The sequence below is a fragment of the Xenia sp. Carnegie-2017 genome, unplaced genomic scaffold (assembly GCF_021976095.1).
Source record: "Xenia sp. Carnegie-2017 unplaced genomic scaffold, XeniaSp_v1 HiC_scaffold_20, whole genome shotgun sequence".
Lineage (NCBI taxonomy): Eukaryota > Metazoa > Cnidaria > Anthozoa > Malacalcyonacea > Xeniidae > Xenia > Xenia sp. Carnegie-2017.
In genome coordinates, this window is record NW_025813483.1 from 6,950,740 (window position 1) to 6,970,601 (window position 19,862).

The following is a 19,862-nucleotide window of genomic DNA, read 5'->3' on the forward strand; positions in this document are numbered from 1 at the left end:
GTTTGGGATACCAGATACGATACGTTCAGGCAATGGACCGCCATTCAATAGCAAGGAATTTTACGAATTTTCTAAGTATTTGGGAGTTAAACACAGAAAATTTACTCCTTATTGGCCACGAGCCAACGGGGAAGTGTAAAGATTTATGCGTACTATCAAAAAGACAATAAAGCCTGCGATAATGGAGGGAAAATATTGGAAGCAAGAAATCCACAGGTTCCTGCGAAATTATCGTGCCCCACCTCATAGTTCGACCAAAATCTCTCCATCTATGGCTTTATTCGGTCGACCAATGAAAGTAAGTTTACCTAAAGAACCATTTCATGTAGATACAGAGGAAAGAATTCGAGTACAGGATGAAAGAGCAAAATTGAAGATGAAATTACATGCAGACAATAACAGGAACGTAAAGACAAGTGAGATTAAAGTAGGTGATATGGTGTTAGTAAAAAAAGATACGACTACTAATAAATAACAAACACCCTATGATGGTAAGCCATGTGAAGTCGTGGAAAGAAAAGGTTCAATGGTAACAGCGAAGAAAGATAGAATGTTGTTAACTCGTAATTCGTCATTTTTCAAGAAGATCGAAAATGGGAAAAGTGTAGGAGAGCCCATTGAGGAAAGTATAAAGGAAAAAGAACGGCGGTATCCTTTGCGTACAAGAAAAGCCCCTATTCGATACGGACAAGTTGAAAGTTAATTTAGAGATAGCTATAAAAGAAACAATTAATATTTTCATATACGAACTTGTAGATACAAAATACAAAAAAAAATATTTAATTAGTTTGGGAGAGGTGTAGTATAGTTATTATGTAAATTATTAGTATGTCGTACGTCATATTACGTATATGGTAATTAAGTAAAGATCTGTATAAAACTAATATGACAAAGCAATAAAAGGGAGAAATCTCAGAATATTACATCGCCAAGGTTTGAAAACATGCAAAATGGTCCGATACAGAAAAACATTGAGTGTTTGTCCTGCATGGCTCGTGGTATTTTCACTCGAACACCGCTTTCAAGCGATTGGAGATCGGAAAAGATTCCTTGAGAAATCCTGCCATGCGATTCAGCTTTTCAATTTGACACCATGTGGAATTGACAACGTAATCACAAGAAAATGTTACTCGCCGTTTTTCCCCTTTGTTGAAAATCAAAGACCATCGATGCTTTCTACTGTCTGCTGCTTGTCTTATGTCAACAAGTTCGGTGAACTCATAGATTTTGACGTTTTTGTGGTTTCTTAAACGCGACTCTAAGCTTGTCTGAAATTTCTTACAGTCAAGAAAATGTTCAGATGTTTCAATGCCCATGAGAACCTTGCTTGCATCAACATCATACTCGAACTCTGTCTTGTCCAGGATGCGATAAAACATTTCAGGGGGACCAAATACCATGTTCGACGGATCCTCGTCAATCATGTCAGAATAAACTTGCTTGAGGCATTTGTAAATCTGTGAAAACAAAAAAGATGTATTTCACATTCAACATTACATGCAAATGGTTGCACCTTTTGTCCAGATTTACCTCGAGAATTTCGCCTGCAGATACGAGTGAATCCTTGGCAATGAAAAACCGACCGCGACGTAGTGGATGCAAAGATGGCAAATGTTCACTGATTCGATGTCCAGGAAATATCTTTACAAAGCGTATTGTCGCACGCATCAGCATCAGCGACGTTTCTAGATCCCCGAAATGAAATCCCAGATGAAGGCGTCCAGGCGTCATTCCACTGGTCCCAGAGAAAATGGTGCTTTTCTCAAATCAACTAACTTTCCAACCATTTTCCGCCAAAGCGAGACATGTTCCGCATCCAGCTGCCCCTCCGCCAATAATTGCAACTTTCTTGTCTTCTTTCATATTTGCGAGACTGTTTGAGGATCTAGAGGGGTAAACGAGACAGCGTTAATGGAAAATGTCATTTAAACGCTCCAATAATAAACAATTATTAGATGAGCGCAGCCTCCCTTCGGCATATATTATTGACATTTGACAACAGTCAAAAAATGCTTCTTGATATCATACAAAAGCCCTAGTTCAATAATTCTTCTTTACACAATTATAAATAATAAGTTTTTTTAAGGAAACCATAAAGTTTCTTGCGCTTAGACATTAAATGATTTTTGCAATTCGCTTTCGTCTTTTTCCAGTTAATATACTGCCTAAAAACTCTCTGACTGACAGCGTAGCCCTTTTCCTGTGTATTTTTTACGTCATAATTCTCAATAATTTGAGCAAAATAATTTGTAGCACGCTTGAAAATTTCGAACCAGATTCTTTCATAATACTTTTTGGGTTAAATATTGCGTCCCATATTTTGTAGGAGGAAAACATTGACAATTATCCGTACGCTTTAATTCAATAACAACCGAGGTTGAACCAAGATTGTATCCTAATAAACATTACAAGCTTCAAATGAAAAAAATCCTTTCCAATGATTAGCCTATATGCAAACGTAGCAGACGTGTAAAAAGAGGTGATGACATATATTCGTATGCAACAAACCAAAACCATGTTGCTTACGTCAATTGCATTAACCACCTGTTGGCTTTCTATTGCTATGGCATTAACAATGTGCTCACCCCAAAGGTGAGAAAACCCAATGATTGAAAATTTACATTCGCAAGTTGTCACATAAAAATGACTCGTCACTCGCTGATTCTTTCCAAATTGTTTGTTTGTATAAACTATAAGTTAAAATATGTGAGATTTACCAAGGAGTAGATCAATCTTTTATGAAAAGCATGCATTAGGGAACTATTTGCTCATGGAGCAATTTTTACGCAAAGCGTAGATATTATTATACATATGATAACAATAATGGCGGTCAGTTGATTGCATTTTCTGACGGCAGGAAAGCTAGAATGGTAATCGCAGCAACTAATTAAATATGACCAAATTAGACCGTGACAGGTCCTATTGTGTTGACTTTTGTGCCTCTTATGCAAAAACACAAAAACAACTTTGTACATTTCTCTATTAGTGAAAGGATATTTCGGCTACATTACAAAAAGAACATTCCAAAAGAATATTGAGTATTTGAAAAAGTGTTCAACTGCAGTTAAAGAACTAATATTCTACATTAGTGAAAGAAAATTCTATTTCAGCTAAAGAACATTTTAAATTGGTGGAGGACATTCAACTCCTAGAAAATTCCAATTTTGCGAGAAAATATTGTATACATTACGTAGTAACAAAACATGCGTCTCAATGTATTTGAAACTATAGTGAAGTGAAAAGACATTATATACAGTGGTAAATGAGTATTATGCAGCAGTAAAGTATTTTTTGCCCAGAATTCCAATAATTGTTAAGACTATTTGACAACGCCCTAAAAGCAATGTCTTTACTCTTTTCACCTTTTTAAAGCACTTCGATGAAAAAGAATATCAAATGCAGCCATTTAGCTAACATACTGCTTTAATCGATATCACTTGTTAGATTATGAACTTTATTCAAAGAGAAGGATTCGTATTGATTTTACAACAACAATATATATATGTACATGTGTAGGAAGTATGTAAGATCGTACGATTGTCACGTGTCCACTGATCTGTATCTAATGAACTGAATTAACATTAACTTTAACAAATGAAATACTTTATGTTATATTGTATCATGTTAACACCCCCACTCAGACTCAGCTTCCTCATGATGAGTCTGCTATGTGGTTAACTAAATTCCTAAAAGTGTTGCTCGATGTTTTTCTACTTTGACTCGAGATAATGACTTTGTAAGAATGTCTGCTGTCATTTCTTCGGTTGGAACGTAACTGATCTTTATTTCCTTGTTTTGTACTCTTTCTCGAATGAAATGTAGTTTCGTATCGATGTGCTTTGATCGTTTATGCATTACGGGATTGTGACACATCTTTATACAAGATTGGTTATCTTCTCCAATGTTGGTTGGTTTCTTCATTGGATAACCTAAATCTTTCATTAGTGCTCGTAGGTATATTGCTTCTTGTACAGCTGCCGCCATAGCTTGATATTCGGCTTCGGTTGACGAAAGTGCTACAGTTGCCTGTTTCTTCACTTCCCAGCTGATTGCACCTCCGTTCCCTTCAAATTTGAAGTAATATCCTGTAGTTGATTTGCGATCATTGAGATCACCACTCCAATCTGCGTCTGAATCACCAACGATATCGAGATTGGAATTCTTCAAGAATGTTAATTGTAAATCGATAGTTCCTTTAAGATATCTTAATACGTGCTTTGCTGCTTTCCAATGTGAAATGTCTGGTTTATCTAGGAATCTTGATAGCTGATTAACAATGTGAAGGATATCTGGACGGGTTTGTTTACCAATAAATAGTAATGATCCAACTAAACTTCTGTATAACTTCGCATCGACTAACTTCTGATCGTCGTTGCTTTTGATTAGCTTCAGATTTACTTCTCCAGGCGTTGCTGCTGCTTTACAATCACTCATATTGAATTGTTGAAGAACAGATTCGATGTATTTCTTTTGGTCAACGGTAATCTTGTCGTGAGATCGTAGAATTCGCATTCCTAAGAACCAGTGCAGTTTGCCACGGTCGTCCATCTTGAAATTTTGCTTAACATTGCTTTGATATGATTAACTGCTTTTCACTCGTACCAGCCACTATAATATCGTCTACCCAAACTAATACGTATGAGTATGTTCCATCTTCTTCTTTTCTCACAAATAAACAATAATCGTTGCAGCTACGTTTGAATTTTTCTTTAATAAGTAGACTAGCCAGTGCTTCATACCAATTCTTTGCCGCTTGTTTCAATCCATAGATTGATTTGTTTAGCTTGCAAACTTGCTTTCGTCCTGATTTTGCTTTCTTGGTAAAACCTTCTGGTTGTTCTAGATAAATTTCTTCTTCTATGTTGGAGTGAAGGTATGCTGATTTAACATCCATCTGGCCAATATGTAGACCTTTTTGTGCTGTCATTGCGAGCAGGATTCGAAAAGTTTCGGGTTTACATGTTGGAGCGTAAGTATCGAAAAAGTCTAAGCCTTCGACTTGAGCATAACCCTTGGCTACATATCTTGCTTTATATTTGTCGATTTGACCATCTGCTCCATACTTTACTTTATATACCCATTTTCCTGGTAAGACTTGCACATTCTCTGGTTCGTTCACTATTGTCCATGTGTTATTGTCCATTAGTGAATCATATTCTGCTTTCATCGCTTTTCTCCAGTTTTCAGCATGCGGTGTATTAATTGCTTCATGATAAGACTTGGGTTCTTGTACACTTTCTTCATTAGTTGTGTTGAACGTATAGTATAATCCATACCTTTCTGGTGGCCGCCGATTTCTGCTTTCTCTAGGAAGCGAGATTTCTTCCTCTGGATTTTCTTCATCTTCTTGCTGATGTTGAACAGCAGGTATCGGTGCATTATTTTCCCCCACTTCATCTTGAATCGGTTCCTTTGTTTTCTCATCTTTCGAACGATCATCGTCGAAATCCATGTTGGGGCTCATAAGATTTGGTTGTTCTGGATTTATCGTATCTTTTGCTGAAAAAGGTTGAATTTCACTTTCTTTGAAGACAACATTGCGTGCTTTGATGACTTTCATTGATTCGAATTCTTGCAGGATGTAAGCTGTGCTTTTGTCATCGTAACCAATAAATTTTGCTTTCACAGATCTTGAATCCAATTTCTTTAGGTTGATCTTCCTTTTCATGACGTATGCTGTGCAGCCAAAAGTGCGTAGATGATTTAATCTTGGGGTTTTTTCGGTGAATAGCTCGAAAGGACTTTTACCTTGTTCGCTGTTGGCAGTAACGGTGAGATTTCTGATATGAGATGCTGTGGATAAGGCTCTTACCCAATAACGTTTTGGTAACTGTGCTTGGATTAATAGACATCGTCCCATTTCAACTAGAGTTCGATTATAGCGTTCGGCAACTCCATTTTGTTGCGGGGTTTCGGGTACTGTAAATTCCTGCTTTATTTTTGATTCTATGCAGTAAGCTTTGAATTGCTTCGATGTATACTCTGCTCCATTATCGCTTCTCAATTTTCGAGGTAATCCTGATTCTGCTACGTACTCTTTAAATTTTTCGAATGCTTGTGCTTTCTTGCTCATGAATTTAACGATTGCATACTTCGAGTATTCGTCCACAAAGGTAATTGCATATCTGCATCCACTGAGGCTAGGCACTTCAAATGGACCAAGAATATCTGTGTATACCAATTCGCGTGGTTTCTGGGACTTATTGTGGGCTTCTTTAGGTACAGGTTTGCATGATTGCTTTCCAAGAGCGCATGTTTCACACACTTTCCTTAATTTGTCTTCGCAGTTAACTGTGCGTTTGACATCATCTTTGTTCAAATGTCCGAGGCGTTGATGCCACAGTTGAAAATCTCCTTTCATTTCTCTTTTATTCTGGTTGCTTGTAATGGAATTACAGGAACTGGATCTTTGGAATACGATCTCTAGATAAAATAAACCTGCATTTTTGGTTAGGGCAATTTCTGGACCATGATTTAACATCAACTTTGCTTCACACTCTTTGAATACGAACTTATGTCCAAATTTGACAGCTCGGTTGACAGAGAGTAGGTTGACTTCATAATTTGGCACATAAAGGACATTTCGCAGTACCATCTCTACTTCTTCTCCATCGTTCAGTAAAAGCTTTACTGGTACGTCACCAATGCCTTCGATAGGTGTTAATTTTCCCTTTGGATCCTTAACATTTTTAGTATTGCATGGTTTTAAGTTGTCGAATAGTTCCTTTTTTGTAATGATGTGATCTGTGCAACCGGTATCAATGATGATATAATTCAATCTTCTACTGTCACTATTTATTTCAGTGCCACTGTTCATGCATTGAGAGTATGATGAGAATGAATTTGGTCCTCTTGTTGAAGGTTCTTCGGTTTTACTCTGACTCCTACATGCTCTTGATAGATGTCCCTTTTTCTTGCACTTTGAACAGAAAGCTGAACTTCTTTTACTACATTGCTTGGCAAAATGACCAGGGAGTCCACAAACATAACAAGTTCCTTTTTGCTTGATTGGGGCTTTGTTTTGCCTGATGCATTTCCAGAATGCATTGCTATTGCGCTATCTTCTCCTTGGTTTCTTTGGATCCGACTATCCTCGTAATTCTGTAGTCGAGTTCTCAGTTCTGAGAAGTTAGCTGCTGGGTTGAAACTTTCTTGAACCACGAAGTGTTCAAATTTTTCTGGAAGTCCATTAATGACTAGAGCATTAAATAATGTTTCTGATATATTTTCTCCGGCTTCAGTGAGTCGAGACATTAATTCTTGTGATCGTATGAAGTATTCGGATAACTTTTCACTTTCACCTAATTGTAATCGAGATATTTGTCGAACTAGACTTACTACAGTTGGTTTTCTACGTTAGAAAATCTTTGTTGCAGTAGACGCCACGCTTTTGCTCCGTCTCCGACACCATCTGGCGACAAGCAGTCATGTCGTATGTATAAAAGGCTGTTGTTGTCAAGAGCTAATGCAATATGACACCATACCGTGTTGTTTCTTTCTTTGATTTCATCAATTTGTTGATTTCTCTCGCGTACTTTTGTTTCCCATTCGGCCCTTTGCTCACTTGTAGCGTCGACTGTTAACGGTGTAACTTCTTGAGGTATGACTTCTCTCCCAATGAGAGCTTTGTACAAACCTTTCGTTTGCATATATGCAGTAAACTTTGTGCTCCATGCCGGATAGTTCTCGGCTGTTCCATCGAACACAAGCCACTTTATTGTTTGACTATCCATAAATACGGTCTTGTACTATTTCTGTACTATTTCTGAGCTTTTTCTGGGCTATTCCTTTGCTATCTGGGCTACTTCTGAGCTTCCTGGGCCCATAACCTGTTAGATTATGAACTTTATTCAAAGAAGATTCGTATTGATTTTACAACAACAATATATATATGTACATGTGTAGGAAGTATGTAAGATCGTACGATTGTCACGTGTCCACTGATCTGTATCTAATGAACTGAATTAACATTAACTTTAACAAATGAAATACTTTATGTTATATTGTATCATGTTAACATCACTTGCTTCAACATCCCTATCAAACACCAACCAACTCTCACTGTTTGTCAACAAAACAAACATCTCGTGTTCTCAATTGACAAATACAAAGTAAATAATAGCAAGAAAATGCAGTTGCAGCCGAAAAAATATTTCCCCCAAATATAAAAAGCGAAATTTTCTCATGAAAAATTGCGATGTTTTTCTATGGATGTTAATTCGACACAATAGTTAATGGACTAAATCGCCACCTGTGCTGAGGTATCACCATTTGTCGAAATAACAGTAAAGGTGTCAACGAAGCTAGGATGAATTACCTGGACCTAGGGCATTATTCCCCCCATAGATATGGAAATTAGCAAACAGTAAACGACGAACGCTTTGTGATTAGTCGTGACCTGAATTGATTTCATAATTGCACAAATGTGATCTTTTGTGAATCATTAATTCGCGATTTAATGATACAATACTATATTCATAAAGAAATTTAAAGTAGCTTGTAGTTAGCAATTCTTGCTGAAACATATCTTCGATGATTAACTAATTATTTAAGTAAACCTGTTTGAATTGCGGATAATGAGACATTACACACTTTCATTCACCAAAATGATGTGCCATCTATATCATCACATATCGCTGTGTTTTAGTGTGCTACATTGCTAACTATATACATTCTTAAACATCAACTGAAAAGATACGTAGATTTTGAAAAAAAGATATTAAAGTCACATATACAACATACCCGGATATATTTATATAGTTTATCAAGAGCAGGTGGGAAGACGCAGCGATTCATCCAACAGTAGAAAAAGTGTAGTAGCTGAATCCTGCTTCTGGTTCTCATAAATATCAATAATCTTTCATCGTCATTTCCTGTTACTTGACGACAAGCCTTGTCAACATTATTACATGGAATTTGCTGATACTATATATCATAAAAACAGCAAACAACTTTAATTAGATTACATGCAAAAGAACATTTCGGAGTCAAAGAACATTTGACTCTGAAGATGACTACCGCTAAGGTTGTCGAAACGTCAGTCAACAACAACAAAATCAGTCCTTCACAGGACTATACCAAACTGGACGATCTACATTTACAAACATGTAACGATACTCCCGGGTTCAAACCCTTTACTTTATTAATAAGATTACATGCAAATTTATCAATTTCCACATAAAAAATGTGCATAACACTTTGAAATGATGCCTGCATGCTTTTAGTGAGGAATGCGTTATGTGTTGGCCACAGGCTTAAAATAATGCAATATGGTTGTTGGCATTACATTTCTGTGTAGGCATCTTAAAACGACTGAGCGTTTATTGAACTTGATAGACACATACTTTAATTCGCCTTAAATTTAAGATATTTTGCTCTACTTGTATGATAATGGCATTGAGCATTCTTATTTTGTAGCCTTCACGGGTGTTAGATTCGTGCATTATGAGTGCTTAAGTCTACGATTGGCAAAGCTTAGTTAGCATAAAAAAGTACTATCAATATCAGTTTCTTCTTGCAATAATTCTAACCTACATTTTATCTAAAGAGTTGTCTGCTAATTATGAGGAATCGAATGTGTGTTTCTTTTACAGTAAACAAGGGTCTATTCACTGTTGTAATCGATTTGACATAAATGTCGTTCATGTTTTTTACCCACTTATGATATCAAACCGTGATACTCGACAGTTTCCTCAATTAATCGAAACCATAGGAACGATATTTCCAAAATAAGAAGTGCTGAATGTATAATGGTGCGCCGTACTTTCCCCACTTTTAACGCTTACATTATTGGATTATTTCTTTAGAGTTATTTTTTATTCATTAAATAAGACGTTTACAGAACATTATGTACCCACAATAAGCAGCTTGACATTTTGATTCAATAATTGTTTACTGGTTCACGCAAGTGTCGCGACCATGGAATTTGCAGGGATCTTTATTACATGCAGCAAAAGCTCGATTAGATATATAATAAAATATGTTTATGTTTCAATTTTAGCTTCTATTTTAGCCACGTACGGAGAGGACTTTATTAGAGAGCAACGAAGAATGAATTGTCCAGAATTCACCAACACCAAAATCCAATCAATTTTACTATTCAGCTTGTTAGGATTTCTCGATTGCATCATTTTACAGTCACCATGCATTGATGTTTGACCTTTTCTGAAGTTCTGACTGATTAATAAATTACCAGTGACACATCCATCCCAAAACTCTGGTAGTACTATGGAAATCAAAAGCATTTAGAAATCTATTGAAATAATACCGAAATATTTGCGTAGCAGGAGTACATTAACTGCAGATTTCAATTTCTGTTTCAATTTCTGCTATGCGTATACTGTACAGGGGCAAAATTCCGTTTGTGCTCATGTTACGTATTTTGGACGATTACCATTACATTAAAGATAACAAATGCAGCAGTAGAGCAAATTGCTTGAGTAAATGTATATTAATATATGTTGGTCAGTTGAAATTTTGCCATAAATCCAACCACGCATGACGACAACTTGGTTGCATATCGATGCAGAATGAGTGACGTGTCTGAAACTACTAACGTCAAAGTTTAGTTCTTATTTGGTTTAAGCCTGTTAAAAGTCCTCACTTTCATCATTACATAATTACCGTTGAGATACAATCTTTCCAAACCTCTTTCTATATTAAATTCGAGAACTTTTTTTATCTAGCATTCGTCACAGTCTATACTCCCTTAAGCTGATTTTCTCTTAAAAAAGATGAAAGCGTTTTCTGTACTGTAATGTTATATAATAAAAATTCCTTCCTGTCACTTGGATGATTTTATTCCTCTTGCTCATTGATTGAACCTAATCTTGTACAAAGAACTGACTTTGCAGACTCATGTAAACAGATAAATAACACTGATGTAATATACTGCCAACTGAGCGAGTTCGTGAATGGCGTTTCCAGAACATTTTGTGTAAATGCTGTGGACTGACAATTTTTTTTAAGGATCTTTCAGTGGTTAGCGGGTACAAGATCTATTTAGTAATTCCTTTAAATCTGATGATAAATATTCAGGAAGGGAGAATGCCGGTAGAGTCTTGTCGCAGATTCAGGTTTAGCAAGAGGAATTACAGCAGCTGATTTTAGGTTCAAAATACCTAAACAATGCCATTGTTGATAAATTACTAAACAATAAAATTTTGCGAAAAGATGAGATGTCTTAATGTATATTGCAAGACGTTGGATCAGCTACTGGTAGTTTCTCGAATTCTGACTCTATATTGTGTACTAAGCTATTGCCGAGGTAAGAAATTGAATTAAGGTTAAATTTCGGGTTTTTGTGTAATAGCGAACTACCACCTCAAAGACAATATAATCGAACATCCCGTAACTTAATCAGACATCTTAGGGATCTCTTAGTTCAGGATTCAACTCGGCGCGGCACAACAGCTCTTTTACCATATATGACGCATTAATCAGAAAGTACGTAATTTGTATTTAGTACACCACTGCGAAAATACAATTCTGTTTATCTTTTTGGTAAAATTGAACATAAAAACCGTCATATGTCACTGACAAAACAATACACTTCCATGGAAACTCTTTTTCTAACAATTTCACCAGAATATCGGCGTTTTCGAGCAAATACACGCGTTTCATGCAGGGATTAGATGTGTTTCAATTTTGTCTATTTAACTGCCTGTAGAGACAACTTGATTAGAGAGCGATGAATAATTAATGAAGTGTCTGCAATTCACCAGCAAGAAAATCCAATTACCTTTGTATTGAATTTGTTAAAATTACTCCGTTGGATTCAATAATCAACGTTGGCCTATGACATTTTGAGTATAAGCCAACGTTGGTAATAGTTTTTGTATACTTATAGTCAACGTTGGTTAAAGTTCTTTCCTGACCAATAGATTTGCAGCAGTGGAGCCACCCCGCAAATTTTTTCGTGCTATGAAAATTTCAGATCATAAGGATTAAATATTTCTCAACAAATGTGTTGTTTCTACGATGAGTGAACACGGAAATATTTCCATAGCACGAGTAAATAAACAAATAGGCTGGCTACGTCATTGTACATTTCAGCCTTCGTTTTCTGTATTGCGTGCGAATTTCAGTCATAGAAAAATCTTACTCATACAATAGTTTGGACTATCACAATTCAATTACCGAATGATAAATGAATACACTACACGCCAAAAGTGCAAGATCACTTTTAGTATTGTTTCAAAACGAACAGAAGCGACTGGGGTATAAGTTAGAAAGACAACAAGCAGCGTTGTATCTCTAGTTAGCACAATTGCCGTTTGGCAATTTGCTACATCGCTAGCCACATCAGATTACAGATGCAAGCGGATAGCACGTACATTTCACGTGGATGCATTTTGATGCCAAATGAAAATCCGCATGCGAGCATGAACAGAGATAAGAAAATGAAACTATTGATTTGCAATAACAAACTGCAGTAAAGCTCAACATTTCCTATGTTTTAAAATAAGTTAAAAAATAGTTCTATCATGGAATGAAGTCGCTTCAATTCTTCTATTTTCATTTTGGAATGAGTACACTCTGCCGTTGTGATTCCGGAAGAAGATTCTTATAGAGACGTCATCCCAGAAGACTGATCTTTCAGACAAGTGTTTGTGTCAAACAAAGACGATAGTGGGTTAAAAATAACTTTCTTCGTACAAAATCAGTTATCATCTCGATTTTCTTTCCTTATAGGTTTCGACGCTCTTTGTGATGGATAAAAATCAGTTTCAACTGCATTCAAAATTCTTAAACGATTCACAAATCAGAATTTAAAATTTCTTTAAGTTACAATTTTTAGGCGTGACGTCGATACGATACGGGGAAAGCAAAAAACAGTAGCGTTTCAATCGTAATCAGTTCATAAAAGTTTCAAATGATCACTAGATTAGTGAATATGATTTTGTGATTTTCTTTAATCTTGTTTACTTTATCAAAGTAAAACCAATAGCAATAAAGTACGAACGCTTATTTAAGAGCTAATACAAAGCAATTAAATCGTCTTAAAGTGCCTATATCACAGTCAGGGGAATAACTTCTTTGGATAAATAAATAATTTTTTAAAATATTTGCAATATATTTGATTAGGTCGGAAACATCTGAAACGACTTTTCGAGCCTAAGAGTAGTTCACCCAACGCCGGAAGGGACGCACATTGGAGAACACGCTTGCTTTGTAAAGTACAAACACAAAATAATATTAGAGAATGTTTGTGGGAAATGGCATGAGAATAGTTCTACTTTTTAAAGTTTATTGTTCACTATAAACCTGTATTGTGAAAGCTATATCTTCAATGCATGTATTCTCCTGTGTACATCACTTCCTGCTTTAAGTCAATCAAAATAACATTTATACCTAATAAAATATATTGTTCAGCAAATATTCCTAAAATCGATTTAATTATCCAAAGAGGTCATATTCTTTTCCCCGATAAATGTGCTTTAATTGTTCACCTGTCATCTCATTAGTAGTAGCATGTTTTCTTATCTTCGTACGATGCATCTGCTCATTATGCTATTAAAAACTAACTCTCTTACTTACTCGTGCAATTAGAACAGGAGCCTGACTGTCTAAAAAATAAATAATGGCATACGAAAAGGATCCAATCATTGTCAATCTTACTTTTTCTGTTGCCATGTTTGGAATCATTGGCAACTCTCTTGTTATTATCTCGATAATACGACGACGGAGTTTGTTGACGAGCAACTACCGCTTTCTAGTTCTACATCTTGCCATTTGTGACCTCATGTGCCTGGTTCCACAATCTGCGTTCACCATGACCGCATTTTATAACAGAGACGTTGCGTATAATAAGGCATTTTGTCTTGTTATTGAAACAAGAAACTGGTTTGCTGAAGCTGGTGTTTTTATGATGTTGGTTATTGCAGTTCTTCGTTATCGTGCCACTACATATCCTCTGAAACCTCCTATGAGCAAACGAAGATTAAAAACTGTTTGTGTGATTGCTTACATAGCATCATTTATACCAGGTTACGCTGTTGTGTTGCCACGCTGTTTGGACAACCGTTACCGTATATTGACGTACAATGTACAAGGTTATATACTTGTCTTCAGTATGTGTTTAAGTGGAGTTTTATTGGCCGTAACTTACTATAAAATCGCTCGAGTACTTTATAACCAAAGTGAAATTTTTAAAATGCCACAAGATCAGAATGCAGTCACCTCTTCCTTCGGTAAACAAAGATATCGCCGGAATCGCAAAGCATTTTTTGTTTGTATCATGACAGTCGTCTTCTACTTTACTGGAAATATCTCTGTCGCCGTCGGAATATATGTTCAAGCAGCGAGAAACCATTCAATCCCATTGCTTAACGAAATTATTCTAATGCTTAAAATGTTAACAACACAAGCAGTTAATCCCCTTATCTATGGATTGCTGGACAAAAAACTTCTGATTTTTTGGAAAAATTGTCAAAGAAAGAAAGCAAATGTTGTGCTGAAAGCTCCAGTCGAATAGAACGGGTGATATTTTTAGGGCTACCAGTCTTACTTACAGTAAATTTATTGAAAGTGAAGACTTAAGTAAATAGGTAAACCTGATCACAAACCATCTGAAGTCTGAAAATTAAAGATTCTACATAGACTATTTCTGTGTTAATTTTTCCGTCGAATGCACGTTCTCTCTCGACACTTTATTGAAAGAAGTCTTGTGCTTCAAACACTTCTTTTCTCGTAAACAAGTCTGTTGTCGTAAAGTCTTCTATAAATAAAAAAGGAAATATTTATTATACGAATGTTGGAAGACGAGCATTCGGAAAGTGCTTTATACTATTCAGACGACACAAACCAGGAGTGAAAGCCATCCATGACAAAACAGCATGGAAAGGAAGTTTTGTTTTAGAGTAAAAAATGTCATGCAATAAGCTTAGCTACTATGTAACCTTGCTTAGTTGGTTATTAACTGCTATAAATATTTTTTAAAGAACGAAGTCAATTCTTGACAGAACAAACACATAAATTGGCAATCCTCAATTCTCTGCATGGCCTTCCTTAAAAATTGTCAGAACAACCGATTAGACAGAAAGCTTGATATTTTTCTTTTAAAGCATCGATTTGCTGAACACAAAAAAAAAACTATAATAGGCCTCATCAGTTTTGTAAGATAGGAGACCACCTAACCCTCAGTTATTGTCAGTATAGCTAAGTTATTCTTGTCTCTTTCTGCTTAGAGCAAACTAAGCAACACCGATTACTTCTTTCATCACCAACACTTAAAAATAAAGATGAACTAAAAGTATTTTTTGCGATTGCTTTCAAATTGTTCTTCCTCCAAATCCACGACAATTTCAGTGTTACAATTTCCGAGCAAGTATACACAAGTTTCATAAAAAGGTTTGACATCCACCCGACGTCTTCCTATCTCAACACGAAATAACTTCGTTGGTGAAATGGACTACTGAGGTCATAAATATAAACACCTCCGTGATTGTTGTTTCTTGACAATGGCAAATGCAAGACTGATCCAACATATTTTCTATTAATTAAATCAAGCTTAAGAAGAATTTTATATACACCAATATCTGTGGGTCTGGATTAAAACAATGCATTAGTTACCAAACTCCATGAAATCTGCATTATTTTCAATAATTTTCTCGTTACTAATAAGATAAATTAAAAGTATAATGGCCACCAATGGTTTTACATGATGGAATTTGCAGCGTATACGTTTGATTAAGCGAAAGCTCAAGTAACTATTTGCATAGAATAGAGAATAATAGAAGGGCAACTCGCGTCGGTAACCTTTGATGTAAGCGTGGCGCGCAGTTTGTTTCGCGCATACGGGAAATGTGACGGCCGCCATTACTCTGGCCAGTAAAGTGTACAACATTTACTATGAAAATATACGGAGTGGAAGCCGTAAAGTGGGTTAAAATGTAGATTTTTTGAGCTGTTGGCTGTTTTTGGCATCTTTTTGAAAGAAATTGAAATAAAAAGGCAAATATTTTGTATATATCATGTAACAAATGCATTTATTTAATATATTTATAGCGAAATTCAGTCGGAAAGCTTGAACAGGTTCTGAGGTTCACAAGTCCTGAGGACTTAAATGAACTTGGATGTATTACATGTTAAATATATTATTGTGATATAAAAAGCTTTTGTTTTCAATTTAGTTTTATAAAGGACAAAAAATTATATGCACAAAGCCCTCAAAGGTGTGTGACTTTAATGTACTTTCTGTCTTTCTTTTTAGTTGTTGCGAGTATGCGGTTCGCAAATTTTATGGCGTAATAAATGCGTATTCTTACAAAAAGTTTCTGCAAGAACTCAAATGGGAATTCCGTACAGCAATCAAATTCCTTTGGTATTGACTTGACGGTGTCTAATATACTTCGACCAACACCATCGCTCTTTGTGTAGACAGAAAACGTCTTAATAAATGTGTCTTCAAGTTTGATGATGTATTCCAGATAAGGAGAAGATGGTGATTGTAGTCCTCTTAAATCAGATTTCTTTTCATCGAATGCTTTAAAGTGGCAGAATAACTTTCTGCTATCATCCAGTTCTGTAGATGAAAGAGCATTGGTGCATTTCAGACAAGTGTGGAAACTCTTCATTAGAAGAAAACCAGACACATGTGAAATGGCATTTTCACTCATTATGTTAGTAACAACATTTGGCTCCTTGCAGTCAGTAGGAACAATTGATAAAATTTGTGGTTGCGGAGGTGGAAAGACTTGAACCGTTTTCTTCTGGCTGACTTTATTCTTTGCAACATTTTTGGAATACTCAACCAGCATAGAATCAAGGTCGTTGTCACAATTTCCAGATGAACAGGTTAGAAGGGAACTGAAGAAAAGCTTTCTAAATGCTTGCATAAATTGGGTTGGAGTGGGGTTATCACTATTGCCTCCCTGGCGACGAATAGTACCAAAAATGGAAAATGTACAGCTTTATAATCTCGAATCAAAAAGTTGCAATAGAGACGCACACCTGAGAAAGATCCACAGCAAACCCAATATACAATGCTTTGGGTGATTTGAGAATTGAATAACATTGGAAACTTATTTTGATAAAGACAATTTTAAGAGAAACATATGTACAAAATAACAGCAATATAATAAATATTATATTTTCTTAATGGTTACAAGGCTAAAAACATGGGGTGTGCAGCCCTTCTAGCTTAAGCTAGATGGGGGTGCAGAAGAAATGCTAATTTCTCTATAAATATTGGTATACTAAACAATTAAGCTGAAGAAATTGTGATCAATGTTTAATAGAGCACCCTTACAGAGACCACCCTATCATAATAAAAACGTAATAGAATTTAATAAACAAAGTTTAACATGCTACTGCAACAAGTAGCCACTAAAATCTAATCCAACATACTAAAACTACATAACACAAGACACTTGCAACATAATCCTCACTTGAGAACTGAATGCCAAAATAGCAACTAGAAAAAAATATCAGAAAATCAATCATAACTATTGGTAATAAATTTATTAGAGCACAAATCACAGCAAGGCAAAATTTATAAATAAGGCAAACAGAGTGTATACCTCACTAAAACTACATTTGGTATTAAAAATGCCCAACTATTAACATACTAACATTTCACTCATGCTTAAAATGATAAACAAACCCTCCATGGTTTGAAACTGAATGTTGGAAATTATTATCAGTTATAATTCACACACAAGCATCATGAATCATTATTGGATTACTTGGTTAGCAGGTTGATTAACTTGATTTATAGTTTAGCAAGTTGGCAAGTTGCAACCTGAAATATTACAGCGTTGGTACAAGTAAAACTCGGACAAGCTTGTGTTTTAAATAGTACATTTATAATAACACCTCAAAAGTTTGAAATTTATAATTCTGAATGGATGGAAACGCAAGAGATTTTACTTCTGGACTTCTATTCACCTAACATACTGACAACTCTACAGCAGTAAAATAAACACCCTTCATTGAAACATGTAATTTTTACCAATAAAAAAACTTTACGGACTTGCCAGCAATTAAATAATGGTCTCTCACCTTATTTCTTTCACGTTTTGTAACAAAATTCCATGATCTTCCAAAACAGTTTGCGTTTTAGGCGATTATTACCCCAAAATCGCACTTTTCCAATATTATTTTATAGTACGCCAGCGTCAAGTTACTGGCCAGAGAAATGGCGGACCTAACGCATGCGCACAGAAAATATGCCACGCGTTTCACCTGCGAGTTGCCCTTCTATATATTCTCTATTCTATGCTATTTGTCAACATATATACGTTAATGTGTTTCAGTTTCGGCTATTCAACTGCATACGAGACAACTTGATTAGAGAGCAAAGAAGAATGAACCGTCAGAATGAATTCACCAACCATAAAATCCAATTACCTTTGAATTTGAAGAATCGCATTCATTATATAATCATGCACCGTTGACATACGACCATTTCATTTGCAACTTCTTTTCTTGATCAACAGATTTCGGCGTTTATTTTCTGCATTTGATACAAGGGGAAAATGTTGGATTCGTTCGTATGATTACCATAATACAACTCCATTACTTGATAATAAATGCATCAAAACAGTTAATTATATCATACTTATACACAAAACATACTATGACATGTGGTAGTTCTACTAAGCATTCTGAACGAGTATTATTCTTAATCCAGTTCATATTTCGATTAGTTGTTTATAGGTAAATGTATCATTTTATTGCATGGTGTGGGGAAGATTCCTTCTTAATAGCATTTATTTTAAAAATTTTCTATTTATGATAGGTGTTGACAGAGCTTCATCAGCCCACCAGTATTACACGCAACCACGAAATTTCGCATCCATTTTTCAGCAAAATTTTTAGTAAATATGTCAATGGTGTGTTTCGATTTTGGCCTTTCAACCACGTATGGAGACAACTTGATTAGAGAGCAATGAAGAAACAAAATCATATTACCTGTAAGCTTATCAAAGTTGTCTCAATGGGATTATATAGCTTATGACTTTTTGAGAAGTTCTTTCCTGATCAATGGATTTCCAGTGGTATAACCAGCCAGCAAATTCTGCAGTGTTCAGATCATAATGAATAATTATTTCTCGAGAAATGTGTTGATTCTACAATGAGTGAGCACGGAAATGATTACATTGCATGAGTAAATAAATAAATAAGCTTGCTTCGTCATTGTAGATTTCAACCTTCGTTTTCAGCATTCCGTAAACGAATTCCAGTAAAGGAAAGTTGTTACTCACATACTAGTTAGCATTACTACCATTCCATTATCTGATGATAAATGAATACACTACAGGCCAAAAGAGTGAACAATAGCGTTTTAAAATGATCGGATATAAATAGCAAAACAACAAGCAACTTTGTATCTTGTTACGAACGTCCTGTTTAGTAATAAAATGACCGCTTTTGGTTCAAATGCTCGTAATAAAAAGACTAAGACTTTGTGGAAAAGAGGTTATCAATTTTATAATATTTATTCAATACACTAAAAATTCGGATAAACATTTTAAGATTTCTTTTACTTTAATCTCATTTAGTGGCATTTTTGCGGATTTCTACTAAGCACCAACATGCCTAAAGCTTTTCGTTTCTGTCCTTATAAGTAATCGTACAGTGACGTAGGACTAACCACTAGTGCGTAGACTGTGGTCAGTTAGTTGGTCAGTAGATTGACCACGCTGCATGTGGTCAGTAGATTGACACGTCCTTTGCGTAAACTTTTTGCCATTATTTTGTTTATCATACACATGCATGTATGAGTAAGGCATTTTCAAAATCGTCTACTACACCGAATGGTCAAAATATTTGCAGCCATTTTAAAAGCAAAAAGCGACATTCTTTAAGAAAGTAAAGCGCTTGTGAAACTTTGTTAATTAAACATGTTTTGTGTCAGC

At 35.5% G+C, this 19,862-nt stretch overlaps 2 protein-coding genes and 1 long non-coding RNA gene across 3 annotated transcripts; 1 reads left to right on the forward strand and 2 right to left on the reverse strand.

Annotated features, from left to right (window-relative positions):
* Window positions 1-834: 834 nt before the first annotated feature.
* LOC124443426 lies at window positions 835-8,801 on the reverse strand. The gene is made up of 3 exons (XM_046993921.1): window positions 8,743-8,801; window positions 1,531-1,885; window positions 835-1,457 (listed from the first exon to the last, which is right to left on the reverse strand). Exons 2-3 carry the CDS (start codon window positions 1,729-1,731, stop codon window positions 1,005-1,007), a joined length of 654 nt encoding a protein of 217 aa, XP_046849877.1. The 5' UTR covers window positions 1,732-1,885; window positions 8,743-8,801; the 3' UTR covers window positions 835-1,004.
* Window positions 8,802-13,582: 4,781 nt separating this feature from the next.
* On the forward strand, window positions 13,583-14,603 carry LOC124441587. The gene has a single exon (XM_046992062.1). The coding sequence runs from the start codon at window positions 13,583-13,585 to the stop codon at window positions 14,474-14,476; it is 894 nt and encodes a 297-aa protein (XP_046848018.1). The 3' UTR covers window positions 14,477-14,603.
* Window positions 14,604-17,067: 2,464 nt separating this feature from the next.
* On the reverse strand, window positions 17,068-19,381 carry LOC124442694. The gene is made up of 3 exons (XR_006947332.1): window positions 18,916-19,381; window positions 18,352-18,522; window positions 17,068-17,416 (listed from the first exon to the last, which is right to left on the reverse strand). It is a non-coding gene; the product is annotated as an uncharacterized LOC124442694 (long non-coding RNA).
* Between the last annotated feature and the right edge of the window lie 481 nt (window positions 19,382-19,862).

What these genes read in the sequence shown, in the direction of transcription:
- LOC124443426 (XM_046993921.1), bottom strand. Translation starts at nt 1,731, where the DNA reads ATGACGCCTGGACGCCTTCATCTGGGATTTCATTTCGGGGATCTAGAA. An exon ending in CTGCAGGCGAAATTCTCGAG is followed by an intron (nt 1,458 to 1,530) that starts GTAAATCTGGAC and finishes TTGTTTTCACAG; the next exon opens with ATTTACAAATGCCTCAAGCA.
- LOC124441587 (XM_046992062.1), top strand. Translation starts at nt 13,583, where the DNA reads ATGGCATACGAAAAGGATCCAATCATTGTCAATCTTACTTTTTCTGTT.